The sequence below is a fragment of the Saccostrea echinata genome, unplaced genomic scaffold (assembly GCF_033153115.1).
Source record: "Saccostrea echinata isolate AGI-Se365-2 ecotype Australia unplaced genomic scaffold, CSIRO_AGI_Sech_v1 ptg000002l, whole genome shotgun sequence".
Classification (NCBI taxonomy): domain Eukaryota; kingdom Metazoa; phylum Mollusca; class Bivalvia; order Ostreida; family Ostreidae; genus Saccostrea; species Saccostrea echinata.
In genome coordinates, this window is record NW_026889751.1 from 30,340,144 (window position 1) to 30,353,073 (window position 12,930).

At 34.9% G+C, this 12,930-nt stretch overlaps 1 protein-coding gene across 2 annotated transcripts in view; it reads right to left on the reverse strand.

Annotated features, from left to right (window-relative positions):
• Nucleotides 1-1,275: 1,275 nt before the first annotated feature.
• LOC133177058 (egl nine homolog 1-like) overlaps nt 1,276-12,930 on the reverse strand; it is a 34,399-nt gene continuing 22,744 nt past the window's right edge. The window contains exons 2-5 of one of the 2 annotated variants that reach the window (XM_061312159.1): nt 9,285-9,404; nt 6,656-6,792; nt 5,114-5,178; nt 1,276-3,028 (exon numbers count right to left, since the gene is read on the reverse strand). In XM_061312159.1, coding sequence (XP_061168143.1) covers nt 3,003-3,028; nt 5,114-5,178; nt 6,656-6,792; nt 9,285-9,404 — 348 coding nt within the window. In that variant the 3' untranslated portion in view covers nt 1,276-3,002. Of the gene's footprint in view, nt 3,029-5,113; nt 5,179-6,655; nt 6,793-9,280; nt 9,405-12,930 lie in introns of both variants that reach the window. The other variant, XM_061312152.1, reaches the window with a different exon arrangement.

Consider the following 12,930-nt stretch of genomic DNA (forward strand, 5'->3'; position numbering starts at 1 on the left):
ACCATACTTCCAAGTTTTTCTCAAAATCCTCACTTTTTAAAGAACATATTCTACATAGAAACAATTTATCTGTTAGATATATCCTGGGGCATCACAATTTTTTTAGAGACTAAAATTTGAATAAACAATTTAGACATTGCACAGAGAGAGACTCAAATGCACCAAAACTACACAATCCATCATCTTAATTAATTCTTACAAATATTCATGTTTGAAAGTTATTTTGGTCAATGGGGATTCCCTAAATCAAATAGTTTACACACAACATTTCATAGGATTGCATTTTTTCTAAATTAACAAAGTAACAATAAGGGGTAAAAGGAGTGTATAATATAAATAGAATCATTCAATACCTCAAAACAAGGATGAAAATAGCACCTTTCAAGATTGTCCCACTCAGATTTTGAATAGTACCTAAAATTGTTAGAATGAATACATTTGAATCTGAAGATTTTAGGAAAGAGAGCTTATTTCCTTTTGCATACAAGCAATCTTTGTGCTAAATATGACATGATGCTCCTTGAACATAATTAAAAGTCGTTTAGAATTTCACATTTACAATACCTTTAGAATTTTACTCTTTTGGTCCTGTGACCTTGTCTATATAACCTCGGTGATGTGACCTTGATCTCATGATCACAATAAACCCTCAGGCCAAGTATGACATTCTAAAATTTAATCCAGTGCAAAATTATGGTATTGTCAAGAATTTTACTCCTGAAACCAGTAGATCTCATCCAAAAGACTATAGTGCAAAGTTCTAATACACCGTCCGGTCACAAGTGACCTTTGTGACTAGTATGTATCAATTACACCTTCTGATCACGTGACCTTTATGACCTTTGTGACTAGCATGTAATCCTCTCAATGTTCTCTGCTTCAAATTTATGGGTAAGGCAAGAATTTACACTTCTCAAACTGTGACCTTCATCTTGCCCAAAAATATCCTTGGTCAGGACTCACTCTCTAGTCACAAGCAACCTTTGTCCAAGTATGAACTTCTAATGTTTCTCCGTTTCATAGTTGTTATTATAACACAATATTTAAATACTTCTGTATCCTATGACCTTGACCTTGTCACAATGACCTACAGGGATGCGACACACTTTGGGTCACAGGCTACCTTTGTTTTAAGTATTAGCTTCTAAAGTTTCTTGTTTTCAAAGTTATACATGTTTATGGGCAAGAATTTTACACATGCACTTCTTTTTCCTGTAACAGAAGTAAAGTACAATGAAAATCTTTTTTTTCCGGGGGGGGGGGGGGGGGGGGGGGGGCACAACTGTTTAAAACGTTTGACTATTTAACCAGGTGCACATATTAAAACTATGAAATTTTGAATGTTTGAAAAATAATACTGAAAATATATAGAGAAATGTTCTTAGACAAAAATATATATAGACAGACAGATAGTCAAAGTGATTCCAGTATACCTTCCAACATTGCTATCAGTGTATAAAAATACAAGCTCATATATCCAATCTCTTATAAAACTCTACTCTGAATGCTCTTATTCGACCATAGGAATGTTTACATACATGTATAGTGTCACAATTGATAAAGATGATAATGGAAAATGGCCTTATGTAAATTAGCAATCAATGGGCATTACATATTGTACTGTACAATTTAGTGAAGTTGAATATGCTTTCAAATTTTATACTACAGTCTGGCCATTTCATGCATATGCAAAGTACATTGTATAATAGACATATTGTAAAAGTAGTAACCAGTGGGTCATGGGTTATCTGTAACCCTGCTTAAAGCCAGAGAGAGGATGTCATCATATGAAGTTGTACAAAACCTCAAATGAAATCAAAATGAGACTGGAAAACTCAAATTGAGGCTGGTAAGAATGAGATCTTGAAAACGTACACTTACACACTATTTCACTGTAGTCATAAAATACTATAAACCAACTATTATTTGCAACAATTTTTAATCACAAATCTTCAGTTTGAAACTAATCTGCAACTATTCATTTTCACACCTGAAGTCAAAACATTCCATAAATGTATAAATAAAATAAATTATTCCCAGTAAGATAATTTGCAAGTAAAATCATGTCTCAAAACCTGAAGAGATATCTTGCACACAAATTAAAGTTGGTTTACAGTACTTAGGCACTCAACTATGGATAATTCTTTGGTAGCATATGAATCAATCAACACATTCTATCTTATATTATAATCTACAACTTCTACACATTTTCACAAAAATAAAAAATAAAAACAACAGCACATATTCAATGTGTAAAATAAAATTTCTTTATAACACAAATCATCTTTTATAATTTCCTTGAGCTTTTTTGCTAAGACCTCTGATCTCTTGGATCTTCCACAATTCCATGTGAATCAATCTGTCTATCAAAGAACCCGTTAAAAAAAAAAAAAAACTTTACTTAATTTTGACACCGATATCACAACAGATCAACAATACTGATCAATCAACCTGTAGTACAGATTTCTGGGTCCCTTTAATCAAATCAATCTGAAGTATCGATTTTTTGGGTCCCCTCTATTTCCTGAAATCACCACATGCATGTCCACGTTTCACACAACATATCAATCATTTTGTTCAACATTTACTTCAATGATTGAGATTACACAACATCCATGTAAACTGTCTACACTTCACATCACCTGATTGTGATTTTAACTGTCAAACAAGCCACAACATTCCTTCATAAAAATCAGTCTTCCCATGAAATGACTGCTGAATAAAGTTGTTGTTACCCAAAGAAGGGCTTGCTACACTTTTTTAAATGCAATATGCTTATTCAGTAGAGATGAAATGACAAATTGCATGTGTTCAATTTATAGTGTGAAATCACCACCTCATTTAGAGGTTTTGGAGATTAATTTAAGCCAAAAAAAAAAGAAGACGGAGCAATCGATTTAAGAAGGACTGACATCACAGTAAGGCACCAAGCCAACAACATGGATAGTACGACTGATATACTGCTTAGCACAGACAAAACACCCACACTCCAAGTTACACTGCTATCGCTTAGGGTGATTCTGGCCCTCTGAAAAAACAACAAAATACAAATGTTTTAATTCTTATTTCTTAGCAGTTACATGTAAATGTAAAGCTTACCTTCAATTGTATTCAAAATTAAGATGAAAAATCAATTTGATAAACACTGAATGAAAATTCTCTCTTTTAAAAATGAATGAATACTGAACATAATTACATGGACAATCATGATAAAAATGTGAGAATGAGATGAGCAACATAATCCAAATGCCAAATTTCTGTCATAAAAACACCAAACAAAACCAAAAAAAAAAAAACAAACAAACAAACAAACAAAAAAAAACAACAAAAAACCCATACACGCACAACAAAACAGGAAAAAAAAATTAATACAGTTGAACTTCACTATCTTGAACAGAGAAATCTCAAAAACCATTAACACGATTAATATGTCGAAGTGAAGGTGTTGAGTTATCTGCCATGTCCTCTGTTGTTGTTGTTTTTTTTTCTATAAGATTAAATTACATCTATTCATTTTGAGAAACCTAGGAAATCCTACAGAAGAGATGACAAATTTATACTACCCCAATATTAGGGAGATTCTTATCTCTCTGACGATAGCCAAATACCCTGTATTCTTACAGCTACATGTATGCTTACAGAGTAAGAGAGTTATGCAAGTTAAATCACCTTTTGCAAAATTAACTACATTAATACCCTCTAACCTAACAGTTATGTTCATTACAATGAAATACACTCTAACTGAACAATTTTTGTGTACAACAGTGATATAACTTGCAATTTATAACAGAATTTACAACATCTCTGAACCCTCTAATTTGAAAGCTATATTTACAACAGAAATGTGTCCTCAAGTTTACAACAATTATATACCCTCTAAATTAACAGCTATGTTTCTTAGGCTTGCTTCGTCTTCGATTGACCAAACAACTCTCAAAACCATCATAGGATTTTTTCCTTGATGGTCCCTGGTTGGAGGTCATAATAGGGAGGAGTTGTTGGACCCCCAACACGGAATTTGATAGAGGGGATAGCCCACCGTAATCTACAATACAGGGAAAGTCCAAAACAAAATAACAAATACTGAGGTTTCAGCTACATATACTGCAACAAAAAATGATAACCACAAAAACAAAACAAAAAGAAGCAGCGAATGAAAATGAATTATGCAATAATTTTTGTAATGAAGAAATGAGCTAAAAATAGCAACAGGCTTGTGGGCCTCAACAATCAACCTGAGTAACAAGCAGTTTTTTTCCATCCTTTTTCTCGTTTACTAGCTCCCTTATAATGCTTTAAATCTCTGTCATAGGGTCCTAGCACATCCCAAAGTGCTAGGATGTGAAGAAACTTAATCCTTAAGACTTAAGTCTTAATTCATACAAAATAAAGCATATTGCTCTCAGTAAATAAAAATAAATCTTAAATCCCATAGCATGAAATCCCCCCACCTTCTTTGTTTCCTTATCACTGTGATGGAGAACTTTTAACAAGGATGATGAATCTTGCATGGATTTCACTATAGCTACCATATTTAAAGACCCCCAGTTTTGAGAAGATGCTTGTACAAATTTTCAAACTTATCCCAAATTAAAGTAAGTACTTAATTTAATCCACTGTGGGACATGGGGGTATACTCCTGATGGGGCTAGGTGCTAGCATAACAAATTCTTCACTGCGGCCAATTGCCATAAGCATGATAAGTGCCAAGTACAGATCTAACTTTGCAGTCTTCCAACAGCAATTGATGGCTTCCCAACACAAGTGAAAAGATTCTCTAAAGAACATAAAAGCAAACAACCCTAAGATACCATCCTGGCTCAAGGAGGCAATGGCTCGCTCACTATATTATCATTTCTGAATCAATGGTTCTTGAAGATTTTTAAATGATCCACCCAACTTTCTCTCCTTTTGGAAGAGTCATGACCCTTTATTTGAAAAAAAAAAAGAATTTCAAGCACCTGTGCTTAAAAATGTTTTCTAATGGTTAGGGTAAATTGAAAAATTTGAATAAGTTTATGGCATGACTAATGACTAAGGTGTGTAATGGATACAGGTATGTGACTCAGGTGATTTAAAAACAGAATTCTCAGAAAGGATAGGTAATCTTTACCTGTGAATTTCTCCACGGCTTGTTTCCTCTCCACAGCATCGTAATACCACACAGTAATGGCATATCTGTAATTACCGCAACAATTAATTACTGCAACAATTAGACAAATTAAAAACATTGTAATACCTGACAGTAATGGCGTATCTGTAATTACCACGACAATTAATTACCGCAACAATAAGACAAATTAAAAACATAGTTACTGTAATACCACAAAGTAATGCCATATATGTAATTACCACAACATGCACAATGATTTATTACCACAACAATTAGACAAATTGAAAACATCATAGTACCACACGGTAATGGCTAATCTGTAATTACAGGTACCGTATGCTAATTGAAATACCAAAACTGCAGTTGTAACAGGAAAGGAGAAAATCTTATGGATCAGACCAGCATTCCACCCAGGGCCCCATGAATCACTAGTAAAGTGCTCTTCTAACTGAGCTAACTGTGGCCACTGGTGATCGAACCTGCCTGACCCCCACATTCTTTCCTCCTTTAAAGGTCTTTGCTCCCAAAGACACCAACCAGGCTCTTCCCTGGCAGGTCTTTCACCAGTCACTTCCAGGTCCTGGTCCTGGACAATAGTAACAGGAAAGGAGAAAAATGCAGTGAACCAGACCTGGATTAGAACCCTGGCCCCTTGAATCAGTAGTCAGATGTTCTACCAACTGAGCTATCTGGCTATTGAACCTGCCTGACTGCCACACAGTAAACTGGATAAACTTCACACAGAGTATTCATGGACAAAGATTACCATGTCCATATTACTATTAGTTTGTTAGAATTTTTTGTTTTTCAACACAGAGACTAATGATAAATATCACAATGCTCAATACTGTAAACTCCTTATTTCAATATCCTGAATAACTTGTAGTTGTCAAATTGTGACAACATGAATTCAAGAGGAGACTGTTCTTACATGTCACATAAAAATTTGTCATTTTATTTCGCTAGACTAAGTGGTGCATCTCCCAATAATAAATTTTCAGCATACTGCAAATCACATTTTTGTGAATACTTTATTTTGCATAATTACACAAGACTGTCTGCTCGCGAAATTTTTATTCTTCTGTACATATATTTGTATTATTAAAAGATCTATACAACAATAAACAAAATTTGTGAAATTTTTGTCTCGCTTATAAATACCAGATTACTGTCTTGTGAAAATAAGGATTTGCTAAAATTTGGGAATCTACAGAATATTAAGGAATCTACAGAACTTGCCTTGTTTACTTAAAGGAGGAACCATGCTATGATAAGTATATTATCCTATATTAATTATTCTTACTCTGGCAACAGAATTTGGTACCTTGTATGCAACTGGAATTGGTAATTTTGGAAATTTACCTTTTTAACTCAAGTAACAATCACTTCGCTATTATTATAGGCATATATTACTTTCTAATTACACCAACAGTTAACCAGTTTAAGTCAACGGATAATCTAGTAATAAGGTTCACTGGAAACCATGGCAACATTTATGTCGTTTTCTTTTAGGCATGCCTTGGTAACTATAGCAACAATTACCTTGTTTTGGTCGTTGGCATGACTTCATGGGGATTTCGTCTATCTGACCAGAAAAAAAGAAGTCGGTCAAAGTTTGGCTCGATGCTAGCGATGCGACTCTCGTTCTCAGGGTAAATGTGCAATGTTCCTCCATCTGTCTATAAGGAAAGAGATAAAAATTTTGAAAATACTGAAAGCAGAGAAAAAACTGCATATCTTCTGTAACAGTTGAAGTTTTCCTTACCACAGTGCTTGCATTGTTACTTCACAAAGCCTTTTTACATGCAATTATTAAGTTTTAGCACAGTATGGTGCTACAATCCATCTGAAGTTGTACACAAACTAAAAGATTAACATATAATTATCATGTCCTGTTTTTATTTAAATCTTATAAACATCACCCTCCTCCCCCTTTTTTTACCCTTTCAACAAACAGTTTTCATGATTATTTTCTTTTAATTACCATTTCAAAATTTTAATGCTTTTTAATCTTTCATAGTTGCTATGGTCATATTTTATATCTTATAATTTATCTGAATGCATATATTTAATAACAATACTGATACATGAATTCACAGAAAGGTTCAAATTGCAAGTATAAAAAGTTCAATAAATGTCTGTTTTTTTCTTTCCTGGTTTGTAACACCATTTTCCACCACCATGTTCAAGAACACCCCCCCCCCCCCCCCCCCCCCCCCCCCCCCCCCCGGCTGTCTTGAAAAACATTTGTCTTAACTAAGCTGCATGGTCAGCAAGCCCCAATCATCGCATCCACTGTTTACATAACATTTGAGGTGTTCTTTGCGATAAAAAGCGCTGCTTAATTCATACGCACTTACCCTTGGGGGAATATGATTTCAAAACTCAGTCAGAATATCAAGATTTTAAACTATTTGTATTGATTACAACTTGATTACAAATAAGCTATATATCATAATGATGACATTTATACATCTGTGGAGTGTTAACTTTGATAATTGTTCAACATATCTGACATTCAAATTTTCAATCAGAAAAATAAATAATGATGACTACCATAAAATCCAATCAATTATATAATGATTAATTCAAATGACAACAGATGTGCAAAGACATCAATATTATGTTATATTACACAAATTATAATCTCTAGTACCGAAATATCAAATGGCAAGATGAAAGTGTTAATGAAACCATAATCATGCTTAGCTTTTTGTGCCACATATCTATCTTATACAACCTACATCTACAGTTGTGTACATAATGTATAATACAACATACGACTGTGTACAATGTATACAACCTACAGATGTGTACAATCTATACAACGTAGAGCTGTGTACATATTGTATACAACATATGGCTATGTACATTGTATACAACAGAGCTGTGTGTAATGTAAACAACGTATGACTACAATTTATACAATGTAGAGCTGTGTTCAAGGTATGCAATGTAGAGCTGTGTACATAATGTATACAAAGTACAGCTGTGTACAATGTATACAACATAGAGCTGTGTACATATTGTATACAATGCAGAGCTGTGTACAAAGTATACAACATAGAGCTGTGTACATATTGTATACAATGCAGAGCTGTGTACAAAGTATACAATTCATTATGGGGAATGTAGGGAATCTTACTCTTATTTAATCAGCTATCATAAACATATGTTGTATGAAGATCATTAAGTATTCATAATCATCAATAAAGAACTTTTTTCTTCAAATATTGTTTTACTGAATATATATTAGACGTGAAATCCACAAAAGCCAAGATTATACACCTGAAAGTGTGTTTTACCTCACATCAAATACACACACACTGTGCAAATTAAGTCATACATGGTACATGTACCTTCTTCATTAATTTTAATTAATGGATGGTGTTGGAGTCAGTACTATAGCTAGCACAAGAAAAATTTCAAGCCTTGTTTAAAATGGAAATAAAAGACACTATGACACTGCTGTTCTTCATCAGCAGACTTCTTTCTTCTTTGAACAAACTTGAATTTACACTACTTCCTTATAAATATGATTAAATCATGACTTAAAAATTGCTGTTCTTGAAAAGAAGATTTTTTTAAAAAGATTTTTTCCTATGTATTACTATATAAAATGTTGATGGCCTGTTGTGGCACCACCTTACCCCTGAGGGATTATGACTTGAACAAACATGAATCTTCACTACCTGAGGATGCTTCAATATCAATATCAATCTCACTAACTTGCATGCCGTTGCTGTTCTTGTGAAAAAGATTTTTAAAGATTTTTCCCTATATATTCCTACGTAAACTCTGATAGCCCATTGTGACCCTGTCATGATTTGAACAAGCTTGAATCTATACACTACCTGAAGCCTCCATATAAATATGACTAATCTTGGCTTTGCTGTTCTTGAGAAGTTGATTTTAAGTGTTTTTCCATAATGTATAAAGTTTGATCACCAATTGTGGCCCAGGGGCTGTTGGTCATGAATTGAACAACTTTAATTTACACTACCTGAGGACGCTTCAATATAAATATGACTAATCTTGGCAAAGAAGATTTTTAACGATTTCTTTCATATACATCCCTTTGAAAACTTTGAACAACATTGTGTCCCCAACCCCTCCCCCAAATTTACATAATATTTATAGAAAGTGTAAGATATTTTGATAATTGACTAACCTTGGAGTCCCAGTCTTTGTTGAGGTAATAAATACAGGTGATGGCACGGCCATCTTTGTTTGGATTATCCACATGACGGAGGTAGCCGGAGGAAGGACCTGGATAACAGGCCACCATAGCCTGGAATAAAAATGGAAATCTTAAATTAAGTAAGAACACATTACAAGCAACCATATCGCCTTGAACAAATCAAAAACCAAAATACTCCTGGAGAAGGTATGACCCTCTGAAAAAGGCAATTAATTAATAAAGAAACTGGTTCAGAATATCACAAAGCCTTGTTACATAGGAAAGGTTTTAATGGATAAATGGGGACCATAGGCTGGAATTAGACAAACATAAACTAAAAAAATATTTCAAATATTTTATGTTGGTATTGTTTATGAATTAGATAATGGTGATTCAATTATATAAAATAACAAGAGGCCCATGGGCCTTAACGGTCACCTGAGTATAATACAACAATTTAGAAGTTAAATACACTGATAGATGAAGCTTTGTTGCCCTAAAGCAAGAGAAGTAGGAAGATCAGGATCAACAAAATAATTAGTCTAGTATTCAGTGTCAACTCATATATTAAGTTCTAATCTGTCCCCCACTTAACACTATCACCATGCAGACTATTAACAAACTATTAGTGCTTCTGTACTATTTTTAAACCCATATTAAGACCTCTAGCATTGACCTCTCTTACGGTCTTTGAAGAACCTTTAATATGATAAGTTATTTTTGTCTCATTTTTATTTATCTATTACTTACAGGTCTACCTGATTATTAAAACTAAGAAAATACTTTTTGAATTATATGATAAACATTCTTGCATAACTATCTTATTCTATTAACCTTCAAATACATTATTTACAGTGATTAATTATCAAAGGTGAATGGAAAAGGGGAATAACTTCTCTCAGTAGAATACAAATTAATAGAGCCCTGCCCAGGACTAGAATGCTTAGACAAATGGTCCAGATGTTCAAAAATCTGGTAGAAATATGCTTACTTATATCATTTAAACTTTTACTCTGTTTTCTTCCGATATGCCCAGAAGCAGAGAAGAATTTCACAGGCACAATGCATTTTCACTACAGATTCAACAAAGCCTTACCCTAACACCAGAACCCAAGATCAAGGGTCAAGAAATTTACAAATTTGGAAGAGTTACCCTCATCATCATAACCATGGACTTCGAAGTATTAACACTTTTCCACTATATTATCAAAAGCCCCCCCCCCCCCCCCCCCCTTATGCCAGAACCCCTGACCCTAGGACCACAAGATTTAAAAATTCTGTTCGAAGCTCGCATTTTCATCATAGCTAAGCAATTTATTTATCAGCTCAACGCTAAGGAGCAGACAGGATTAATTACTGATTAATTAATAGAATTAATGCTTTTTCACTATATAATCAATAGAGCCCCCCCCCCCCCCCCCCCCTTCCTCAAGAACTCCAAAAACTGAGGCCATATATTTAAAAATTTTGTAAGAGGCATCCTTGCCTATCATAATCATGCACTTAGTTTGTTTAAATAATCTCCAGTAGCAGAGAAGAAGATTTTCAAAGAATCAATGCATTTTCACTATATAATCAATAGAGCCCCACCCTAACACCAGAACCCCTGACCCTGGGACCATGAAATTCACAATTTTTGAAAAGGCATCCTTGTCTATCATAATCATGCACTTAGTTTGTTTAAATAATCTCCAGTAGCATAGAAGAAGATTTTCAAAGAATCAATGCATTTTCACTATATAATCAATAGAGCCCCACCCTAACACCAGAACCCCTGACCCTGGGGCCTATCATAATCATGCACTTAGTTTGTTTAAATAATCTCCAGGAGCAGAGAAGAAGATTTTCAAAGAATCAATGCATTTTCACTATATAATCAATAGAGCCCCACCCTAACACCAGAACCCCTGACCCTGGGACCATGAAATTCACAATTTTTGAAAAGGCATCCTTGCCTATCATAATCATGCACTTAGTTTGTTTAAATAATCTCCAGTAGCACAGAAGAAGATTTTCAAAGAATCAATGCATTTTCACTATATAATCAATAGAGCCCCACCCTAACACCAGAACCCCTGACCCTGGGACCATGAAATCCACAATTTTTGAAAAGGCATCCTTATGCATCATAACCATGCACTTTGTTTGTTTAAATAATACCCAGGAGCAGAGAAGAAGATTTTCAGAGAATTAATGCATTTTCACTATATAATCAATAGAGCCCCGCCCTAACATCAGAATCCCTGACCCAGGGGCGATGGCTTTCACAATTCTGGAAGAGGCCCACCTCCTCCTCATAACTAAGTACTTAATTTATCACCTTAATGCCCAGGAGCAGAGGAGAAGATTTTCAGAGAATTAATGCATTTTCACTATATAGTCAATAGAGCCCTGCCCTAACACCAGAACCCCTGACCCTTGGGCCATGAATTTCACAATTTTGGAAGAGGCATTCTTGCTCTTCATAACTATGTACTTAGTTACTTTATTTAATACCCAGGAGCAGAGAAGAAGATTTTCAAAGAAATAATGCATTTTCACTATATGATCTATATAGCCCCACCCTGGGGCCAGAAACCCTGACCCTGGGGCCATGAATTTCACAATTTTGGAAGAGGCATTCTTGCTCTTCATAACTATGTACTTAGTTACTTTATTTAATACCCAGGAGCAGAGAAGAAGATTTTCAAAGAATTAATGCATTTTCATTATATAATCAATAGAGCCCCGCCCTAACACCAGAACCCCTGACCCTGGGGCCATGAATTTCACAATTTTGGAAGAGGCATTCTTGCTCTTCATAACTATGTACTTAGTTACTTTATTTAATACCCAGGAGCAGAGAAGAAGATTTTCAAAGAAATAATGCACTTTCACTATATGATCTATATAGCCCCACCCTGGGGCCAGAACCCCTGACCCTGGGGCCATGAATTTCACAATTTTGGTAGAGGGCTCAATGCTTGTTACAATAATGCCAACAGTTTGACTGCTTGATGTCCTGGAGTAAAGAAGAAGATTTTTAAAGATTGCATTATTTTTGGTGGTTTTAGCCCCACCCCTCAGGCCCCAGGGGGGCAGGGACCATGAAATTCACAATTTTTGTTCCCCTTCACCCATAGATGCTATATGCCAAATTTGGTTGAAATTGGTTAAGCGGTTTCAGAGAAGAAGCTAAAAATGTTCAAATGTTAACACACGACGCACGCCGACGGACGAGAACGGATAGCAATAGGTCACCTGAGTGACTCAGGTGACCTAAAAAATTGAACTCAGAAATCACCTTATAACCATGCTTTGAAAACAGAAAAGGGAATATATACAAGAGGCCCATGGGCCACATCGCTCACCTGAGCACAGTGGATAGGCAAAAGCACAAATCAGTTCAGTATTGAAAAGTTTCCAAGGGGGGGGGGGGGGGGGGGGGGAGCTTGAATTTTAAACTACCTGATGATGCTTCCATGTCAAAATAACAAATGGCTTTGTTGTACTTGAGAAGATTTTTAAAAAATTTTCTGATATATTCCTTTGTAAAAATTTGATCCCCCCTTGTGGCTCCTCCCTATCCCAGGGGTCATCATTTGAACAAACTGGAATCTACACTACCTGAGGATGCTTCCATATCAATATGACTAAA